At 40.0% G+C, this 23,882-nt stretch overlaps 1 protein-coding gene and 1 long non-coding RNA gene across 3 annotated transcripts in view; one reads left to right on the top strand and one right to left on the bottom strand.

Annotated features, from left to right (window-relative positions):
• spred1 (sprouty related EVH1 domain containing 1) overlaps window positions 1-3,532 on the bottom strand; it is a 39,334-nt gene extending 35,802 nt beyond the window's left edge. For both annotated transcript variants that reach the window (XR_015089378.1, XM_086050077.1), the window contains exon 1: window positions 2,649-3,532. Coding sequence is in view for 1 of the 2 variants with exons in the window: in XM_086050077.1 (XP_085906203.1) it covers window positions 2,649-2,680 (32 nt within the window). In the remaining variant the exon portion in view is untranslated. The remainder of the gene's footprint in view (window positions 1-2,648) is intronic.
• An 830-nt stretch (window positions 3,533-4,362) lies between these two features.
• Window positions 4,363-23,882, top strand: part of LOC147137390 (uncharacterized) — a 140,674-nt gene continuing 121,154 nt past the window's right edge. Inside the window, exon 1 of the long non-coding RNA XR_015089345.1 lies at window positions 4,363-4,603. This is a non-coding gene — a long non-coding RNA (uncharacterized LOC147137390). The remainder of the gene's footprint in view (window positions 4,604-23,882) is intronic.

The raw sequence follows: 23,882 nt of genomic DNA, 5'->3' as shown, positions 1-23,882 counted from the left end.
ACGGGAAGCTCATTATGTATCTTTGAATGGGAAAATATGGAGATGAATCTGCTCAATCAATATGTGACCAGGTACTACAATTAGAGGGGATCCTCGGTTTCGGACAAATTTTCATTCCTATTGCGGTGATGTTACCCGAGTTTGTACATAGATCAGAACGCAGCGTAGTCTCTAAATATCTGCATGAAAAACACTTCCATCCATCCCCGCAAAACCAACAACTACAGAATGACTACCTACAGTACATGGAAGATGAACTATATGCAGTAGAAGGCAAAATTATTGTTTCAAAAAGAGGACAGAGTGGACCAAAGCCTTTACCAGAGACTAGGCATCAGCTCCAATAAACAAGGTCACCAGAGAGTGTGTGGCATGTGACAAATTTTTGTGGACAAATCAAATTAGCACTTGTGTATCCATACCTTGTAAAAATATATATCTTTTTAAAAACCAGCAAAAGACAAAAGAATGGTGACGGCTGCTGCAACGTTCTGTATCCCGCTCCCTCTGCGTTTCTATGAATCATACAGCCAGCAAGACAGGTGGTGGAATCCTAGCAACAATATTTGGATCACTTCGCCATCTTAGCTGCCGCCATTACGCAGAGAGGAACAAACCACAGCACATCACGTAGGCCCTGTCGCAGTGTTTCCCAACACGCGGGCCGGCCCTGTGGCTGCTTCCACTATTGACGACAAGCACGAGGAGGGAAACAGGAAAAGGCTTCGATTCACATATGTCGATGCTCACGTGTATTCAGATCGCTTCTCCAAAATGTTTTCACATTGCTACACTATCGAAGCGTGACTAAGAGCAAGTCATCACAGACGATTCTGTTACAGTTCAAACGCCATTTGGTGGAGTTTTCAAAACCAAATTTCCTTTTTAGTGCAATGTATGTGAACCAACTTGCTCCAGAGTCCAAACTGCTGCTGTCAAAAAAATCTCTCAACAGTACAGGCTGCGGTTTACGTAACATTTTAACACTAATTGCAGTAGTATAAAATAGCAATAAACCACTGACATACGAATGTTAGATGCAAAACAATTTTGTCCAGTTTGTAAAAAATTAAATCCAGCACTAACATAACGGGAAAAATAACACACAAACACAACACAATATCTGGTGATCACAAGTGACAAGCATATGGCAGCCAGCGCAAGAAGCGAACGTAGCAATCTACATTTTCACTCCGTGCTCCTTGTCAAACTGCACATACAACTTAACTTAAGCAGAAACCGAACAAATTAAAAGCTGTAACAGCGCTAAACTGCTGGCGAGAGTCTCAGAATATGACACTTAAACACTCTCTGGACTTAAGTACTTGGACACTGCTGGAGTCTTATTCTGCTAGCACAGCGATGTTCTCGGCCAATGAGTGTCATTGTGAGCAGGCACAAGGTATCCTGCCACAACTCTCGCCTCTTCTCACGCACTGAATGAAGCAAACACCTCAGGATGTCTTTGTAGACTTCATGGTGGACCTGACCCACACTGGAGGGGCAAAAAACTTGTAGTTTGTGTTTGACATACTGTAAATCTTTTGTGGCATCAGTGCTGAAACTTTACTGACACACCTGGTAAGTCGGTTGACCTTTGATTCCAGAGCAAAAAACACGCACACACACTAATTCAGGTACGTTACGTAAACACGTAGTTCAAGGACAAAGGCTTCCATGCAACGTAACGCCACCCCGCCTTCTGCGAGGCCTGTAATGGAGAGATTCAGAACATGGGTGTGTTTGACACATTACAAGCGTGACAGTGTAAATGGCTGTTAGGGGGGGTGGGGGGGAGTGTTCGGGTGAAGAGAAAAAAGGCAGCAGCACATGACTTCCTCTGTGACAAATACATTATCAAAAGACACAAAACAGTGTTGATGTGTTGCGCAGAAGCGCACACAGAGCGAAATGGCGTGAAAAGGAAATGTGATCATTGTGTGACCGCGGCTGCAATGCGAAACAGCGTACAGTTGAATGTGAATGGGCCCTGGCAGGTACTTTATGAATGGAGGGGATCATGTGACCGCAGCACCTCCCGAAGCAGATATTTCTCACTGACTGTCAACAAGAGCGCACAAGGGATCAGCCGTGTAAAACCATACCCCCCCAAAAAATAAATAAAATAAAACAAACAAACACCGAATGGATTCAGAATACAGACCACTTTATCCGACGTGTTTCATCGACTTACGAGGCGCTTTTGTTGCGTTCGGGCGTCAATTTAAAGCGTTTTTTTTTATGAATGGAGATATGTAAATGAGCGTGATTGAAGAAAAAAAAGATCTTTTTCGAAATGATACATCCATTTTAAAGCGTTTGTTGTCATTTCTTTACGACGACGACATTCCAGTTATTGTACATAAGTGTATGAATGCTAAAAAATGGCGTTTTTCGTCCTTGTGCTGTCGTCTACATGATTTTAATACACGTTCGCTTGAGGCTTTAAAACGAATTATACACCACAATGATCTTGAGTTGATGAGGATTATACTCATGACGACACACATACACGCCATTCAAAAATATACATTCACATATTACCCGTGCCGTTTTTATGAAGCACCACACGTCACGAACGCGTACCAGCAACATGAAAGGGTCAAAAAATGATGGTTACGGGCTTAGTGGTGAGAATCTGTACTCACTCGTTTTTTGGATTTGTTGAATCTTCACTCATTTTCTTCCTCACGGGGATCCGAGTCCTAGCAATAGCATCGACGGCGCTGTGACGGCAGGACAAAATAGCACGAAATTCACCATTTTCCTCCACATACGTACAACCGAGCCGTGTTTTCGTTTGGTGTTTATTCAGGGTGGGGTGCTCGGTAAAAAGCGTAAGAATGCCCCCCCTCGATGGAAAAAAATGAAAAAAGAAAGGAAAGAAGTGGAGCTAGCGTTAGCCGTTAAATTGCGAGGAGGAAGAATGACAATTTCGCCTTCTCCCTGGAAGTAAAATCCGACCATGACACAAAATTAGCCATCTTCTTGCCAAACAAGCTCCGGTTTGGTGGGGAGATAAAAATAAAAAACAAAAACAAATAGCCACCGCCGCGTGTATATATATCCTCAAAAAACGCAGAAAGTGTTGAAGCCCGTCACGTTCGGCGGCGTAATAATCGTGGCTGGCTGTCGAGCATCCATTCGCCAACTTGAGAGCTCTCCGGGACGACACTTGAAGCGGCGCCTTGTTGGAAAGCCAGCCTTGCTCCGCCAACGTGTCCGAGTAATGTCCGCTTAAAGGCAACCTCGACGCCCGGGAGGGAGGGAGAAGAGAGTCGAGCCACAAAATGGGGTTTCTCCACAAATGTGCGTTAGAAGGGAGAGCAAAAAAAGAGAGTTTTTAATATCCCCCCACGGAAGTTGGCGGACATCTGCTTTAATCGAACTCCATTTTCAACAGGGGAGGGGAGGCATCGGAAAACTGGGCGGATGTGTGTGTAGTCTCTCTCTCTCTCTCTCTCTCTCTCTCTCGCTCTCTCTCTCTCTCTCTCGCTCTCTCTCTCTCTCCCGCTCTCTCGAAAATTAAATCCTTCCGCGTTGCGTTAGAAATGTTCGATTTCAACGTGCCGCCGCTCGATTTATGTTATCTCCGATAATCTGTCTGTCAATCTGACTAATAAAGTGTCACATTAGCGACAAACGACTCGCGACAAGCGGGTGTTTCCGGAGTTGACGTAAAGTAGTCCCGGTGGCGCTTTTCCTCAAAGGAAGTTTCCCTTCAATCACGCATTGCTCCAAGATAGCACGTGACGTAGAAAATAATACCAGCGGAAGGAACTTGGTCATTAAATTTGATATATTTCCCCCACTCTTTCCTTTTCACAACCTCTACTTTATTCCACCACCTCCTGTAGAAACATGGAAATCGTGTAGGCAGCGAGAGCACACAGGCACAACACGTGGAATTACATCAGATCCCGTTCATGATTTCTGTATAGTCTGTAAAGTCAAAACAAGGTAGCTCCAGGAATTATGCATGAAAAACACAATGCATGACTCGTATTGACATTTTACTGCACTATTATATATAGATATTGTGTAACGATAAAACTTATGTATCCGCAAATATTGCCTAATTTTAATGTACATTATGTATTCGAGTCGTTGTTTTAGCAATGCTACGATGATCAAGTTCAGCTAGAATGTCACTCAGTAGAGAGCAGACCTCACCCATGACCAACCAAAGTACAATATATTAAGGCAAAGTACAGTGTATCGTGTGTGCGTTAAAATGTTAACTGGTTTATGGAGGATGTCATAAAATGGGCGGTACCATTATGATACCCAGGAAGGTGTGGACTTCTCTATTGATGAGCCAAAAACACAATTCCGCACATCCGGGCATTTCACGATGCAACGCGCCGTAGTCGGTGAACAATCCACCATATTGTATTGCTTATTCCTGTGACTATTGACTAGCATATAAAACTCATAGAAAATCATGCCAAGACCATAACATGACGGAAACTAAATTATCATTCCATATCACTGTGTGGCCCCTGAACGAAAGTTTGTAAACGGAGTGAAGAGAGTTGAACTGGACGGTTTGACTTGAAGCTAACCAAGACCGCAGAGCTTTGTGATGAGCCCTTCTTAAGTGGTAAGACTCGTTCTCGAGTGTGATGATAAAATGTATTGTTTTCTTTCCAACATATTTTAGGCTTTAACCAGCTTGCATCATTATCTATATAAATGTAGTAAAAAAAAAAAAGTCACAACTCAAATGACAACTCCCCAAAGTTCAATGTTATACAGTGAACGGAGAGTTTGTTTTCACCGACTCGACCGCCATCTTGACTTGTAAGGTAATTTTGAAGCAAGGTCGGAATTGTCAACATACAAAATTGGACACTTCTGCACAAATGTGGGCAAAGTACGGCCTTGGGGCCGCATTCGGTCCACCCACAGTCTCTGACCAGCCCTCACAGTGGCTTCGAAGTCAAAAGTGCAACGTCAAATATATAGCTCTTTTATTTTGATAGTTGTGGTTTTGTTTAATGTGCACACATGTGGACGCTAGTACAAGTGAATTAGCAAGAAAGAGCTAGAACTTGTGTCTGCAGTGTTGTCAATTTTGTGACGTATTTGCCATTTTCAGTGGGTTTTCCGACCACAGTGTTGTCAATTTTGTGACGTTTTTGCCATTTTCAGTGGATTTTCCGACCCCTCGAGCAACCATTTTTCCAAAAAGAGACTAGCAAAAATGACAGTGGTTCTTCTAATGTTAGCAACATTCTTATTGTGTGACTGATGGATATTTTTACGACGATGTGCGAAGGTCGCACAATGCCTGGAGCAAACCAGCGTTTTTCATGCAATTAAAATATTTTGTCGCCGATAGTGTAGTAGTGTAGGGTAGTGTTGTGGGGAGTGGGGGGGATCAGTTAAGTGCTTGCCGGAGCGTTCATGCACGACGCACAAAGCTCACTCGGTCGATGACGTCGCAATATACCCTCTTGCATGAAATGAGGCTCCCCACGGATGAAAAAAACCCCTATTTTTAAAATATTGGGAAAAAATTTGAAAAATGTTTACCATATATGCGCAGTAACCTTGGATTATTAACCCATGGCGGCACAGAACATCCCTGGAGCGAATGACATTATATTTTCTTGAATGTCTTTAAAGCAGCACTGGGCAAGAAATCGACCTTAATACAACTTGTTAACAACTCTTTTGATGAAACATTGACTTACAAGTACAGTAGTTGAATGGGACTTCATGCCCTGAGGGGGTCTGTATTGTTTTTATTGGCACAAAGCAACTTTGAGGAGGGTGGGATCAACCCTGGCACACAAAAAAAATACAAATCTCCCGAATTGCTTTACGGCATACTCACTTCCTCCTTTTGCTATAAGGACGGCTCAGGGTTTCACGACACTACGCTGGCACGCATGGGAAATGTGGTTGACTTTTGTAAAACACTACCGCTTTTGTCCACATGGCGCCGCTATAATCAACAAAAATTGACATATGACACAGTGTTGCTTTCGGCAATGATGACATTACAACTGATCACAGATTTTGCATAAAATGCAAAATATATGTAGATCCGATCCAGCTGATCAGATCTAGGTAAAGTCTAATTATTACAATACATCCAACTTAATTCTATTTCTCTACTGTTTCGCAATGCAACCACACAACAAGTTACTAGAAGTCCTCTTTTCAAATAATTGAAAAGCTTTCGCAGAGCCGAATAGGTGGCCCATGTTGCATAACGCTCAAATGTTATTGGACTGTTGTGCAGCATGTGGAATAGCAAGAGATCTACCTACAGTAAGCAATTCTGGACTGTTGTCATAGCGACGGCATGTTGTGTGAGAACTTTTTCTTTTTTGATACGCGCTTTTGCCATGTAAAATGTGTCACCCAGACCAAGACTTAATTTTGTATGGAGGACAGATTGGATCAACTTGATTTTGCGTGATGTGTTTGATGTTCTCAGGAGCTGCTCTGGTCTCAATGATCGTCAAAGGCTGGATTTGGTGCCCAAATCTGATATGTAATGTTGGGCTGTGCAATTAATTGAAATTCCAACTACGCTTATTACACTCCACGATTACAAATTTGCCATAATCGTAAAAAACTATTATTAATATGGTTTTCTATCCAACACACTGTTCACACAAGGAAAGCATACTTGAATTCCTATATTTGCACCTTTTCTTATTTCATAATAGCTCATTTTATACATTTTGTTTGGTCCAAAAGCAATTTACATGATTATAGTGTTTCAAAGAAATTTATTTGTTTTTATATGTTTTTACGGTTAACCATTTTCTGGTTTTGTACCAAAAAGTAAATGACCGTTTGAGTAATCGTGATTTCAGTTATTACCAAAATAATCGTGATTAATATTTATTTTCACTATCGAGCAGCCCGAATATAATGTTTAAATTTCTGGGAAAAACACAGACATGCACATTTCATCAATAAGAATGCAGTTATAATTTTTTTCTTGTAAGGTGTGTAATTCCAAAAAATTGTCTGCATCAGGTGTCACTTCCTATAGGCCTATAGGCGGTTACCGGTACTATTTTTTCCCGGACAAAAAGGCGGGTAGTCGGACGGTGGAGGGGTACCCCGGCTGTGGGCGATAGGCGATAAACCGCAAATTTTTAATAAAATGCCCAGCTCTGATTTTTAGGTGTCCTAATTGGAGAGTGGTGAGTAGTAAAGATATCGAGGCTCGAGGAAGGAAGCGCGAGGGCCCTTCAGGCACATTTTACTGGTTCTCTCGATGAAATGTGACCACTAAGGACATCACATGTATTTCGTGCGTTGCGCTAAATTCCTTTGTTTTTCATGCTGCATTGTGTTCCTTTTGTAGGCACACGGGTGAGGTTTCTCTTATGATTGCGATCAAGGATGTTGGTTTGAGATGGAAGGTAAATACGGTTGAAAAGCCCTTGAGGAAAACACATACTTGGGATGGTCTAAGTTGTGCCAATAAAGAACCAAAAAGTAAAATATGTTGAGCATCTGAAAACTACATTGGTATGCATGACGGGGTTAAACTGGACATAAATGTATATTTACAGTTCTGTACCGTATTGAAAAAAAATACAACCAGTCCCAATGACACATTTGGAAGACTGCATTGCTTTCAGCTGGTGTCAACACTGTACCCCCCCTCTCCCTTCCTACCCCGCTACTTCCTATTGTTTGTATGCCTGTGCGTGGGTTTGATTGAAACCCGATCCAGCCGGGGGAAGCTGGTGTTTAGGGTGAGGTGGACGGGCCGTGGTGCTGCCTGAGGGGTGTTTATTTGGGCGGCTTCACTCGGCTTCCCTGTAATCATGGTCCAACCCCACAGGATAGAGGGGATAAATGAATATGTTGGAGGGGAAGTTGCAGATGACTGTTTACCATTCTCGTGGGGACGACAAGGAACAGCATGGGAGGCTTGTGTTGTTTGTGTGCGTGTGTGTGTGTGTGTGTGTGTGTGTGTAAAGGGGGGCATGTTGAAGCATTTGCAGATGTTTGTGTGATGGAAAACGGACGAAGGGGAACATTCTGACCACCGCAATCTGTTAATGAGTCGGACCCCTGCAAATGAAGCATTTGACCAAAAGGACATCTTGATTTGGTTCACTATTCAGATGATGTCCCTCAGGAAATACCAGAAGTGGGGAACTCCACTCACATGGGAATGGTTTTGGACTATTTAAAAAAAAAAAAGTGGAAATACTGATTGGAAAGTATTTTAATGTGCCAATATAAGTTGTGACTGAGCAGGACTGTGTGACTTGACTCATTACTTGCTTAACCCAAGTAATCACTTGACTTATCTTGCTTAGCCTTTTCAGTCCTCTAGCTTAATGCTAATGCTAGTAAACATCTATGTTGCGGTGCTTTAACATTTTCAAGCGGAAGTCAACCCAAACATATTTTTTTTAAGAATATGTTCCCACCAGGCCCACTAGTTGAAACACGGCATTCTGATCAATTTTGCGTTTGTGGAATATAAATTAAGCAGCAAAATGCCCTTGTTTTTAGCCATATCTGGGGGCGTCCATTTTGTCTTCTGTCAACTGAAAATTACATCGCAACTGCTCACAACGACTAATGACGGCTGACCTGTTTTCTGAATCTGAGCCGTGATTGGTCGTTGTGAGCAGTTGTGATGTCATTTTCAGTCGACAGAACACAAAATGGCCGCCCCCAGAGATGGCTAAAAACGAGTGGATTAACACTTATTCCACAAACACAATATTTATCAGAATGCCCTGTTTCAACTAGTGGGCTTGCATAGAACATATTCTTGAGAAAAAAAAATGTTATCGTTGACTTCCTCTTTAAGGAATGTACTGAAAACAACCAGCAACATGTACACTGACTATACAACAGTCCTCACGTTCATAAATTATTTATCCTGTGTGTAGAACAACTAATATTAGTGTCATACTGATGATCTGGGAGATAAATTGCGACATTAATCTGAATCTTACTTGAGTTCTGGGGCAGGACATGTGCCTCTTGGCTGAAGGCCTTCACGCATAGGTTATTCCTATTTTTCATGCCTCTTACCTTTTTGAACATGCATCTCCTTCCACCTAATTCTGACTTAGATCATTCCAATTTCAACACATTCCAGAAATTCACGCCATCGGGGCTAGTATTTTGCTTATTCCAAGTATTCAAGTTTTTTCAAAGTTCGACATTTTTTCATCCCAAAATTCCCCATTCATTCTCAATGACGCCGAGGGTGTTTTTCATTCATTTCAATGGCACATTCAGCTTGATAGTTTTATACCATTTTCATTTGTAATTTAAATCATTACGTTAATTCAGTTCACCTTGGGGGCAATTTTTTTATTTCCCAGAATTTTACTGCTGACAAAAAAGTCAACTTTTTCACCATTAAAATGGCCAATTAAAATCCTATTCCCAATGACACTTTGTACAAAAGATTCACATTGTCCCCATTTGAAATTCAAAACGTTCAGAATGAATGTACAAAAGATTCACATTGTCCCCATTTGAAATTCAAAACGTTCAGCTCTTTCATTCTGCATGCCAAAACATTTTCACAAATAAAGTTCCCACAAAAAAAAGCCCCTATTTATTCTCAATGACACATTCGAAAAAGCACTCACTACATTCAATATAATTTTACATCATTGTATATCTTTCAGTACCATTCTTATTTTTTTCATTATCAATCCACATCATTCAAAATCATTCTGCATTTCAATATTTTTTTTATTCAACATTTCAGCCTTCACACGCAATTTCTCCAGAAATTGCAAATGTCTGGTTCATAATAATGCTGAGTTAAAATGTACCCAGCCCCTCTCCCCAATTCTGGGGTGGACCATGCACACTCCGTATGATCAATGGTCATCATTGTAACAGACTCTGTCTACGGGGCGGGACTGCGTGACACCCTAAAATGAGCTGACTATGAGTGGTCTTCAAATTTCTGTTCAAATCCTGTGGTAACACGTCATCTTGGAAGTCAGGATAAGCGTGGGAACACGTGAAGCAACCAGGAAATCCCCTCCAGGCAAAACTGTTTGGAGTTTATTTACTCAACTGTAGATGGGGGATAGCGTCTTTTGTTTGGACGGGGGTGTACTAAAAACGTATTTTAGAATGATCGTAAACAATTTTCTAATGTACTTGAAGTGAAACTGGATGATAGAAAATAGAATCCCTGATCCGCAAGACATAAGCATGGACGTACACAATAGTGTGGAACGACCACCTGTCAGCGTCTATTGCAAGGTTAACCGTCATTGAAGATGGCGTATTGACATTACCTGAGCTCATCATTAATATTACTCCAGGGAACTCGTAAAGTACCGCACTCCTTTTTTTTTTTTTTAACAGTTGTGTGCGTGTATGTTCATACAATAAATAAATAAGTATTTATATATATATATATATATATATATATATATATATATATATATATATATATATATATATATATATGGAGGGAGAGAGATTTTGTTGAATATAAGAAAAAAAAACAAGGTCGCTATGTATTGTGTAATAAAATAAAATAGAAATACAATTACCAAACGACCGCACATTGACCTTACTTCGGCTAAACAGTAATTTCAAAATAAATACTTTTAAAATGAACCCTGAAAACGTCGCTATAGTTATAGTCAGTTTCAGTTAGTTTCATAAATGTAGTTTCAGTTGTTTTTTTTTTAAAAGGACTTTCATTTTTGTTTCATTTACTTGACATAAAAGGTTTGTGAACTTTAGGTAAAAGTTATTTTATTCGTTTTCGTTAACTATAATAACCTAGCTCGGAGTCTACTGGAAGACTTTTTGTATTTGAAGGCTACATTTCAACATGTTAGATCAACTGTAGTACTGCGCAAAGAAGTCTTACAAGCTGTCTATGTCTGTAGGTGCTGCTGTTTTGGTTAGCAGCGGAACGCCAGCAGTTAACTCTTTTATACAGCGACAATCTGTTTTTTTGGGCAATTGAGGGGTTCGTTTATTTGTCCCAAGTGGACCAATTGAGGCATAGTGTCTACTGTTTGAGGAAATAACGGCATACATACACTTTTCTGAACAATACGTTTCCCCTTGTGGACCCCTCCTCAGCTGCTCTCCCCCCCATGGGCCTCCTCCACCTAATCCTCTCCCGCTCATCTGGGAACCACCAGCAGCACTCCTCCATGAAGAGATGCATTGTGCCTAGATTATTTGATTGTTTTCAGATGTCGGAGCTTTTCCGACACAAATGCAAGGGAGGGAGCGGGTGGGGGTGGGGGTGGGGGTGGTCCTTTGAGCCAATAGACACTCTGGCTAGGGTGGGGTCCGGTGTTGAGACGCACGAGTCACACACAGGAAGTGACCCCTGCAAAGGCCGATGACAATGCGGTCTCACAAACTTCTGCGGTCCTCCACTACGGAACGTACCACTCCCCTGCCAGATCTAAAGGGGTGGTGGCACTTAGTCCTCTCTCTTTCTCCTTAATGCGCCGTCCATTCAATGGGTGGCCAGGAAGCCACTTCACGGAAGAAAAGTCGCTACATGGGAAAGGGAGAGAAGTGGGCCGACGTAGGAGGTGGAGGGGAGAACAGTGGAAGAAAGGCCTGAATTGGTTGAAGGAAATGCTCGGAGGTGGAAGCAGGGGGGGGGGGGGAAAGGGAGGACAGCGACGGCAATAGAGGAAGGGCAGCGTGACGGTGAAGAAGGAATGGTCTCGTCAAGCGTGGGGTCCCGTGCCTGTCCAATAGCATGAAACCGACAACTTGTGTGCAGGGGGAAGCAGCACATTAACACTGAATGGCGCTTTTGTTCTCAAGCCTACAGATTACTTTGAATCAAGGCGAGCGTCAACAGGAATTCCCACTCCCATTATTCCCCCCAACTGTTCCCATCTGATTCCTCGCATGGCAAACCTACAGGGAACCTGAAGTGCCAGATAAATGAATAAGAAACGGAATGTCGGGCTTGGAAGCGTGCATAACACCACCCCCGTGCGCTGCATCACGCGTGACTCACCGCATCAAATTCGCAAGCGCCGTCTAAACTTCACAACGAGGCTAGCTGTACATTCACGCCACGCGCTTTAAATAGATTGCCTCCTTGCCCAAGCACTGATGACATCCACGCACTGAGAAAATGACTCAATCATACACAAATTAAAAAGGCACAGATCTTCGACATCACATCTGTTCGGATTTAGATTTTCCCCATTGGAAATAACAGAAATGGCAGCATGTTGGGTGAGTGGTTAGCAGTTTCCTTCTCAGTTGAGAGGTTCTTAGTTAGAGTCTCCTACTTTTTCACAGTTTTGCTCCCACAAGACTCGAAATTGTCCATAGATGTGAATGTGTGAATACAGTGGTGCCTTGAGATACGATTGACCAAATGGTAAAGAATAATTCTTCAAAAAATGAGGCATCCAACTGTTAAATGCCACTCCCCATTGAAGTTTTCTTTCAAACTAAACATAAAAGAAAGAGAATTACACGTTATGTATTTAAAACAAACAACATCTTAAAGAAATGCTTCATGCTAGCATACAATGGAAAACATACAAACCATTAGCATCTACAGTATATGGCGGTTTTATAATGCTTCAAAGGGGAAGTAAAAAAAAAATATTTACAATATGTTCTGTACACTCACACTAATCCAAACATGGTGTTCTGATCCAAAGTGCATTTGTGGAATATGAAATGAGCAGAAAAATCCACTCGTTTTTATCCATCTCAGGTCTGCTGCCATTTTGCCTTGTACTGCCACTTGCTGTCGACTGAAAATGGCATCACAGTGCCTAAGGGCCCAGCTTGCAAATGTCACATGACCAAACCCAGAAAACAGGTGAGCCATTACCCGAGCCCTTAGGCACTGTGATGTCATTTTCAATCAACAGCAAGTGGCAAAATGGCCGCCCCTTGAGATGAATAAAAACAGGTGTATTTTGCTGCTTAATTCATATTCCACAAACACAACATTAATCACAATACTGTGTTTGGACTAGTGGGGGGTGCAGAGAACATTTTATCTTTAAAAAAACAAAAAACAAGTTGACTTGGCTTCCACTTTAAGCAAAGGATATTTTAACACATGTATACGGACAAGATCACAATACTCACAAGTATATATTCTTTATCCTCTGTGAAAAAAAGACTAATATCATTGCATTGCATAGAGTCACTGAGGATAGTGTCAATGTGAATACAAATTATTTTTCGTGTGTCGGTATGTATTATACTGCGCCCTTGTGGCCAAGGCAGGTACACCAGATGGAGTATCAGAATGAGTTGAATTGAAGCATTAAATCATGAGGCACCATTATGTTACATTCTATTTAATTATTATTACTTTATGATTTTAAAAGTACAATATTATAGTGTTATTTTCTTTATTAAAAAATAAAATTGATAGATTACTCTAAGTGCATTAATTTGTTCCAGAATTGTTAGTCAACCACTGTAATGAAACTAAAATAAGGTAAAACTAATCACCGCTTTCTAAAATAGAAAATAAATCTGTATGTCATTGATGTGTCAGTAAATGTATTGCTCATGGGCAGCACACATTGAGTAGTGGTCAACACACCTGCATCACTATAGAGAGATTCCGAGTTTGAATCTTGGTTCAGGTCAGGGATAGGCTCCAGCTCACCTGTGTCCCCATGAGGACAAAAAAAAAAAAAGGATGATGGGATTTAATGTTCATATGTATTGAGTAGCAAGTTTCATGTGTCACCTCAGATTCCATTTTCTGTTTCATGATCATTGTCATGCATTTCCTTTTTGGCCTTACGGGTACTCAAACCCAAAAAACAAAAGAGCTGAAATGTCCCCATATAAGTATAAAAATAGGTTAACAATTGCTTAATGGAACAAGATAAAACCAAAATAAAGCACTAAGAACTACTCGGCACATTTTTCCCATTATAATTTGGCCGAACTGCAAACTGCCACTTCTGGGCCATTTAGAAATTCCACTATACAGTTTAAAACAATACTCACTAGGTAAGCGTTGAATAGAGCATGAGTGTGTGTGGACTCTGGAATGCACCTGGCCCGATATGCAGGCACAGGAATGCTGAATACCTTCTTCTCTCGCCCAGGGAGGCAGGGCTGGAATGTGGCCCAGGCCCCATTCTTCTTCTTCTTCTTCTTCTTCTTCTTCTCTCCAGTACACACACACCCTCACACACACACACACACACGCACTCACGCAAACACACAGGTACCTGTGTGTTTGTGTGGGCTTTTGTGTTCAGGTTCAGGGGATGGGTTGTGGTGGTAGTGGCGTGATGTGGGCGGGGATGCAAGTGCATTGATAACTAAACTTGAGTAACACAACTATTGCTATTGTATTCACCCTCAAAATGTTTGATTTCCTGGAAAAGAAAACATCGTCAAAGTCCAAGAAAACTTTGAACTATTATCTTGCGTGGCTTAAGTAAGTCTGGCGAGACTTCCGATCAGTGACCAGATGCAGCAGGGTGTGAAAAGTGGGGTCCGCGGGCCACATATGGCACTCTCTATTTTTTTAATCCTAGCAAACATTTATATGATCAAAAATCCTGTAGATTTGTTGCGTAATATAGTTGTTTTGCTTCCTAAAATTCACTGCTTGAAATGTATTTCTTCATTTAAAAAACAGTATCTTGGTAGGTAACCGGTAAAAATAATCAATTTTACAAATACATTTACACATCCAGCCTTAGATTTTCTATACTGCTTATCCTCATGAGGGCCAACTACTGAGGTCACTCACTAGTCTACACCCCTTAAAGGCACATGACATTCAACACTACAGTATGTACAGTAATTACAGTTTACAAAACTTTTTTTTTTTTGTTGTGTTTTGAAATTAGAACTACTCTGAAGTCAACCAGCATCACGTGTTCCAGTTTATCATTATTTTAACATGCGGCGAAGGCATTTTCGATGACACTACCCCCCCTATTATTTAGGCAACAGCTACCTAGAAACAATACAAACAAGCACATAAATTTTGACAGTGACATAAATAGGTGCGTGTCGATGTTCTCCTCTTTTCCTGCTGCGGTCTGTAAGACACGCTAGCCATGCTCGACTCGGCCACCGCGGCGAGTAAATTACAGAGACTAGAAAGCGTGGTTGGTTTTTTTTTTTTTTTTTGGGTGAGGGGGTGGGGGGGTTAGCTGCGTGGTTTATGTGTCTGTCACCAACCAATACACACAGGCATGCTTGCAAACGTTCCAGTCTTAATCGATCCAAGCAGCCTGCTTCCTTTACTGGGAATTGCTTCATCCAGTAAAACTTTTTATGTTAAGCCATTTGAGCATTTATTCCATATCCCTGACATGCAGCTTACTAGTAAAACAATCCAGCGTACTAGTAGAGCAACTAGGGCATACTCGTAGAATGACTGTCTCATTAGTAACTTTTTTTTTCCACTATAGTGCCCCTTACAAATAAACTACTGTGCCCAACTAATAGATATTCATCATACATTAATAGCCTCCTTTACCTAAGCACTAAAATGGCCACTAGGAACATGTCCTACTAGTATGACAGAGTTGTCCTCTACAGTCATTCTATTAGTGTGCCCTAGTTGTTCTACTAGTGCACTAATTATCCTAATCGTGAGGAGAAAGAGCGCAACAGTTCATGGACCTTGAGTTGGTTATCAAGAATTTTCATCAAGCTATTTGAGCATTTGTTCAATATACTTGATATCAGAGAACTAGTCTTTTTTCCTCACTAGTAGGACAACTTTGGCATACTAGATTGACAACTACATGTTACGGACGAAGCAAAACGTTGCACTAGGTGACACCTATGTGCTACAAGTATTACTATTGATCAGTGTTAGTTACCTTGAAAAAGTCATAGGGTTACCGATGTGATTACTCCTTTGGGAAGTAACTTAATGATTACAATTTTTTTTAGTTACATTCATCAGCTGCATAAGGAACATTAACCAGGACATAGGTTGTCAGACACAACGGAAAGGTGAACACAATAATACAATACGAGCCTTACTGACAGACCAAAATCTTAGCGTTTGCTAAGCTAACATAGCACTGAGCTTTGCATAGTATGCTAACTTGGCACATAGAAAGTAGGAACGACACAGACTTAATTTGATCAACTTCACAACTGTACACACACAAAAGGACGAGATGAACTTATTTCTCCTGGACACACCCTTCGGGAGAAGATAACTACTGTATCTTTGGTAATATGTGAAATAGGCTAACGGTTCCGTAACTTAACATAACTGCACTACTCTTAATGTCTTAACTTATTGCTCTTGCTCGCTGTACCGTACCATCATTCAATGTACCAAAGAGACAATTCAGTGCATTAGCAGCTAACAACTTTGTCTTACTAGTAACGTTTTGCCCACTACTGCCTTCTGCTATTGTGTGACATTTCTGCACTCTAGTAGAACAACTTCTGTATGCTACTAGCTAGTATGGCAACTGTTACTTGTGAGGTAAAACTATTAGTCAGCATTTTGGTGCATAGTAAGTATATACGTACTAGTATACTAGCATAGTGCGTGACAGGCCCCATAGTTTTCTACTGAGGTTTGATTACATACGAGTCGGCCAAAATAGGACTAGTAGTGGATCATTCTTGTGTCCTTGTCGTTCAACACTCGACAAAGATCGTTGTTCTGAAAATGTACCTTAAGCTGGATATCAAGGATATTGAATAAATTAATGCTCAAACTGCTTTCCATAAACTTGCCGGATGGTCTGCATTTCTTTTCAGTCCTTCTCTTTATTTCCAAGCGTGTCAGAGGAAGAGATAGCGATAGCATGCTCACAGTGCCGTCATTCAGAGCCAATTTCCTGCATGGCGGTCTTGGGACTCGCACTGCCAATTGATTTGGGACTCGGCCTTTTGATCTCTCGCACAGTACTGGGAAGGCAGGGCTGGCTTCAATCAAAAAACAAAACAAAAAACCAAAAAAAAACAAGACATAAAAAGACAAACAAAAGGGGGTCTGTGTCCCATTCTGTTAGATTGTGCGTAGAACAGGAATGTTGCTTACTGGTACCATCAGTGTCCTGGCTGCTCAGTGTCGCAGTGGTGAGCGATGGTTTATTTGACAGTGTTTAACTGTTTGTTTTTCTTTCACTTGAATGACTGTTGAAAATGCTTAAAGCAGAGCTGATGATGTTGTTTATATTTTTTTCGGTCATGAAGCCGCTCAATTTCCCAGCCCTGCCCTGTTGTGCTTTTGAGACACTCACTCATCCAATCACATTCATATTCCTTAATGTCGGAACTTCAATTCACATAACGCAAGTGCAGAGTTGCTACTCATTACAGTATGGTAGACAGTACAATACAGGAGGGAATGCTTTGCAAAAACGTGCGTATGTGAGTCTAATGTAAGCACTTGTGATGTACTGCTCGTGCCTGTGGAGGATTTCGTGTGTAATCGTGAATGAACAAGCAAGCGTGTTATTGCTAAGTGAAATTTGAACTGCTTATTTGTCAAGTCCTTATTTTGGTCTGTACTGACACAGTGTGGCTGAAAATTGAACTACAGTTAGAGGAAAAACACCAGCACCATCTTGTGGCCATTCATACATCTTATTACACAGGAATGTATTAATAAATAATTGTTTTATAACAATACCACTGCTCTTACTACTACTTCTACTAACAGCAAGCAAAAACAACAACAAAAACAACAACGATGATGATGATGATAATAATAATAATAATAATTTTTAACTGCCCTGTATTAATTAAACAGTGGAATGCATTAATGAATCATAACTTTATAAGAATAATAATTACACTACAACACACTTTTGCAATTTTAAAAAAATCAGAGATGCAAACAAACGTTTTTTTGCACTGATTGCGAATCTGCCCTCATTTTCTTCTCGAGCATATCAAGTTTTCATAATATAAAATACAATAATATAGTAGGTAATATTTGAATTCTTTGGAGTTTTCATATACTACTACTACTACTATGACTAACACATAATCTAGTAATACATTTTGTAATATTTCTGAATTAAGGGTTAGGTTCAGCAACAGGTGGAATGTTTTTCTGAAACCTCATAGCTGTAGATTACGACGCGTGGTAAAATCCATCCTGCACAAGCTTCTTTTAAGTCAAACTTAAAAACAAAAGATGAAAGTGTCTCAAACCTGATGTGCTAGCAAAAAAAATAAAGAAGTTTTTTAAATCAATGTCAAAAATTACATTTAGAACACAAAAAGCCATTTCTGATTAAAATTTGCCATTGACTATGTTATGACTACTACGGCTACTACTACTAGTACCGTTTTTTTGTCCATTAATTGATGAAATTGTGGACTATAATCTGAAATTCATGTTTTTAAATCATGAAAATATGTTCATAAATTGTTCATAAAGTTAGTTAATTAGTTTTTATTTTTATTTTTTATTTTTTAAGTTGTACATTAACTCATTCACTACCAAAGTTTTTCAAACGTTAGGGTAAAAGAGGATCTGAAAGTGACTGGCAGTGAATGAGTTAAAAAATTGACTTTAATCTTTTCCCCTTTTAGTGAATACCCTCATTCATTCGTGTCGTGTCATTCGTGTTTCATTTTCAGGGCACTGAATTGCTCGCAACTGGGCTGTTCTAGTTGCTTTGACACCAGATAAACTCCAATAGATGATAGGATCACTGCGACTGAATCAGCTTGTAAGAACAATGTAAAAGAAACCAAAGGGGAACACATTACACCGGTGTATGCGCTTGCACTTTCAACTGTTCAAGCAGTCAGAGTTTGAATTACATTTTTGAATCACAAGCCTTGGAGGACTTCCAAGGCCTAGTTTTAGAACCACTGCCTTTGCTTGAGACGATCTGATATGGGCTGATACTAATTCCAGTTTTTCAGTCATTTCTTTGTACTTTAGTCCGCAACAATTTTGTCTCCATGAAGTAGAATGAATCCGTTCCAGGATCAGACTCTTGCCAGCATAAAACATTTTATTAATGCTACAGGCAATGTTTAAAGTAAAAAAAAACAAAAAAACACTGGCTGCAGGTAGGAAGTGGTTAGCTGGCGTATCCATGTTCACTCAAGTTAAATTCTAATTGAACCAGGAAATATTTTGATTCATTCACCAAAATATGGTGGTGGGAATTTTGTTGGTTTTCTGTTGAGAACAGCAAGTTGTACAAAAAGTACATAAACATTAAACAGTTGAACTTCTGAGATCAAACGTTTACATTAAGTTAACCTGTAAATGTAATGCATTTTAGTTTTATTCTGAAATTTCACCAGAAAGCCAAATATCCGTAAGTTTTTGTGAGCAGTATATAGATCCAGTTCTCTGGTCATCAACTGACACGAATGGAGAAATAGTAAACATGCACCTTGGTAAAACTCTTACTTGCCACTTGCCCCTACAAAAGTAAATTTTTTTTCTGACTTTGTCAACAACTGATGCTTGATTCACAGCATCCACTCAGTGATATCCTTCGGTGCCGTATGACGCAGAGTCTTAACTGACAGAATGGCTGCAAATATGCAAATGAGATGAGTTTATCGTGGATAAACAGATGTTTAAGGATGTTGAGCAAACTTCGCTGTACCCCACCCAAAACATGGCACATTGACTTGTCTCCTCCAGGCCTGCCCAGTCACCTCGGCTTTGATCAGCGTTCATCCCCGTCTCCGCGGAGGGATCAGCGTCATTTGTCATTTAACACACCCCGCTGGAAAAATAAACAGCCGTCTCTCCCGTATATTTATACGTGTAAATGCAAGATGTGTGACTCCATCGTCATCATCAGAAACACCAGAGGTTTGCAGCTTCTTCTTGGCCAAACATCAACATCTGGCATCCCGATAATTCCGAACAATCTTCAAAAGTATCTTTTGTCAGGTTGATGGGTGAGTCACAGCACTGCACTCCACTCGCTGCTACATACTTTTGTTGTTGCCTAAAACATGAGCATGTTTAGTATGTCAGTGGTTCTCAAACGTTTACACCAAATACCACCTCAAAAAATACTTAACTCTTAACAGGAATGGGCAATTTAAATGCTGGAATTAAATTCAAGGGCGGCACAAGACAACATTAAGTGCAAGAACTCATTATGTACCTTTTTCCCACAAAAATCAACTCATTCAAAATGTTAATATTACTGAGGTACTATGTTTTTCCTGCATATCATTTCACATCCGCAAAAAAGTATTAGGCCTTCTCATGTTGAGCTGTAGGGCAGTATAAGACCCAGTGTAAGATATGACTGTCATCTAGTGGTGAGTGGTAATGTTACCATCTTAAAATGTCACTCAGTCCCTGCATATTCACAGTTCGTCACCCACAGATTCCCTTTTTTTTTTTTCCTTTAGTTTTTTTCCACGAAATATTTTTAAAAATCTTTTGTTTTTTTCCCGTTTTTTGTAGGATTTTTTCCACACATTTCCCCCAATTTTCATTGAAAAAGTATATTGAATCTTAATTCTTGAATGAATTTTGGTTTGTAAAAAAAGAAAAACAACAATTGAAAAAGAATTCCCCCCACAAAAAAATAGCACCTCATCTCAATAAATTAAATTTCCTAATTTATTGCTTTTGTCACATTGTTTTTCCCTTTTTGCTGCAATGACACCCTTCTGCGGTGGCGTCACAAAAAAGCCAAAGAAAAAGCACTTGGCGACACTGCTCAGATGCGCACTGATCTGAAGTCGACAAGAAATACTGTCATCTCAGATGTCATGCAGTCGTTCTGTGATTGTGAAGTTTTGTACGGTCTCAATAATTCAAGCCTCTCATTATTAATGTTAAATTCTATTTTTACACACAGCTTGCCTTTTGGGGACTTCTGCTGGATTTAGAATCAAGACAAAGCACCTCTTTGGAAAAATTGCGCTTGACTGTTTTAGCAATAGCTCACCTTAAAGTTGACGCGACCACAAATAGAAACGCTATTTGTGGTTTTGAGATTTGTGAAGTAAAAGCACATACTTTTCTTCCTCGCATAAATGTATTGTTTGCTCTCATTTGTCCTTTTTTTTTTTTTTTTGATTACTCCTCACTTTTATTGTATGACTTAAGTGTAAAGAGGTCGCCAAGGGGATGGGGGGGGGATCATTATTTACTTTACTATGGTACTTTGTATATTTGAGCTGTTTATAATGCATTTAAAAGGCAACATACAATAACTGTAACTGCAGATACATAGATTAATTAACACAACTGCATGGTGGAATAAGTGAAGTATCTCTGTACGCCTACTACGGCACATGTGAGTGTACACTTTAAATTTGACAGTCATACACTCCCCTCCCCAAGTACTGTAACACTGAGTGAGGTCAAGTCCTTTATTTTTGCCGTAGACTGAAAACATTTGGATGGGGTTTGAGCTTTTATTCCAGGTATTTGCATCTATACTAAATCAGTACACAATCTAGGAGATAGCACACTCTGGTTTGAACCGACCCATAACCAAATTTTCTGAACATGTGACTATCAGGTCTGCTTTTGTTGCCCCGGTGTGTCCAAGCTTGGTTTTCACACTTGGGTTTTGCCCATGAAGTCTACAATTGTACTGATTCGAATTGTAACCAACATGAAAACCAGAGTGTTGCCAATGGGTGAAAAACAAGCAATTGTGAAGCTGATAGAAGATTAATTTGGCCATTGGCAATATAATAATGCTGAATTAATGTTGAATTCCCCGAAGAACAACCCATTGGTGTACTAAGTAACAGACATTGACATGTACAACAATAGTTTTTGCCTGTGAAGACTACTGTACATTTGTACAAGTTAGATGTGTAAACAACGTGAAAACCAGACAGAAACCTTCGGATAGAAAAAATAAGCAATTGTGAAGCTGAGCGAAGATGGAAAATAAATCCTCTGTAGCCAAATAACCATTTGGAATCCCTAAGAAGAAAAAAACACCATTGGAGTTCTAAGCAATTGACGTCCAACAGGCGGATGATGGAAAACCACAGCTGTTGATGAGATCTGTACAGAAAAAGACCCTGAAAAAAAAACAGTTAACATCGGCAAAACTGGTAGAAGGTTATGAACATAAGCAAAAGTACAGATGTGCATAGATTCAAAACGCTGATTAGCAGAAAGAATTGGAGGGCCCGCATGGATTTTGCTCATAAAGTTCAGAGACCCGCCAAGCTTTATGTACCACTTAGCAGACAAAAATTAACCACTATTGACGGCTAAAGCTTTGACGAAACACTTAATCCCGGTAAGTGATAAGGTCTGAGGATGAGGTTGGTTGCCAGCAAAATGCCAGTAGTGGCATGGCAACAGTTTGGCAAGGCCATTATCTCAACAAGAATTTGTCAGCCCAAAAAAAAAAACAAACCAAAAAAAACCACATTGTGACAATTGATTATGACTCCCACGGATGGTTTTGTTTACCCCCAAGCTATCAAAGTTTTATGCTCTGCTGCTCCACTGAAAATATTTGTGGAAGTGATGCTAAGTGTCCGCTAGAGGGTGACATTGACATCTATTTGAAGTCAATCGCGTTTGCGTGCGCCAATGTTTGGATTGTACGAGGCTTTCATCACTAAACAGAGATAGGTGCTACTATATTAACTTTTTAGCAAATAATTCAATTAGAACAATGGACAGATTTCCATTCGTGCTTCCATTTAAAGTGTCAGAATGTGGGGCTAAAAAACGGTCTCCCACCTGAAGCAGTTGACTTCTATGCACAGCAAACTAGTTAAGACAAACAGTACCTCTGCTCTTTACAGTAAACTAGAGCACTCAATTTCCTTTTATATTTACTCAGTTTTTTTGTGGACCCTGAAACGTTCTTATAATTTAAATTGACCTCCATGAAGGTTTTACTTCTTAAAAATAAGGCAGAATACTTGATTATTGACAAATGTTTAAAGGTCTTTAAAAATTCACAGGCATGATTAAAAAAAACCCCAACTATATATCTGCTGATAACCTTTGTAAACTTGATCAATTTGTTAGGAATTAAAGCTGTAAAATCACATAATGTTGCACAAATTTGGCTGTGAAAATCATTGCCGTTTACAATTGAAAAAAATGTATCCTTATTTTTTTTTGGATTCACTGAAATTAGTTTTATGGCAGGAAAAATTGTTTTGAGAAAATGCATGTAATTCTAAACCTCAGATGCCTTGTGAGCCTAACATAAAATGTGAGGTCAGAAAAGACAGCTGAAAAATAATGCTGGACCACATGCTGCTTCAACATAAACACATCGTGGTTTTTCCACACTCAACAAATCAATAATTCATTCTCTTGATTTGAAAACAGATCAAGAACTGGATGAACCAACATTTCCTTTGACTAAACCAAAACGGAAGGTAATTGTTTTTGGCAATAAAGAAAAGAGGATCGCTGTTAATAAACACTCCGAGTCACTGTCTTTAAAGACTAAAGACCCAAGCCCGAAACCTTGGTGTGCTGATTGAGTCGGATCTGACTTTCAGCAGTCACATCAAATCAATCACTAAAACTGCCTTTTACCAGCTGAAAAAACATATCCAGAGTGAAGGGTTGCATGCTCCACATTAGATTATCAATGCTTTTATCTCCTGTAGACTTCATTATTGATCAGAACATATTACTCCACTTGTAAAGATTTTACACTGGCTCCTAGTTGTCTTTAGAATAGATTTTAAAATTCTGCTCCTGAATAAATCGCTGAATGGCTGAGGTCCTAAATACAAGAAAGAAATGCTGATGGGATATAAACCCAGAAGGGTTCAGCGGTCAGATGACTCGGGTCACTTAGTGGAGCCCAGAGGTCAAAGCAAACATGATGCATCGGCGTTTAGCTGTTACGCTGCACGCAAATGAAATAACCTTCCAACAGAACTGAAGTTAACACCGAGTGTAAATGTTTTTTTTTTCCTGACTAACATGGCGGTGGAGGTCATGATTAAAAAAAACTCAGTTCCAACTCCAC

Source organism: Filicampus tigris, chromosome 13, assembly GCF_054856515.1.
Source record: "Filicampus tigris isolate MCC_2025a chromosome 13, RoL_Ftig_1.0, whole genome shotgun sequence".
NCBI classification, from domain to species: Eukaryota; Metazoa; Chordata; class Actinopteri; order Syngnathiformes; family Syngnathidae; genus Filicampus; species Filicampus tigris.
This window is presented reverse-complemented; position numbering and strand designations above follow the sequence as displayed.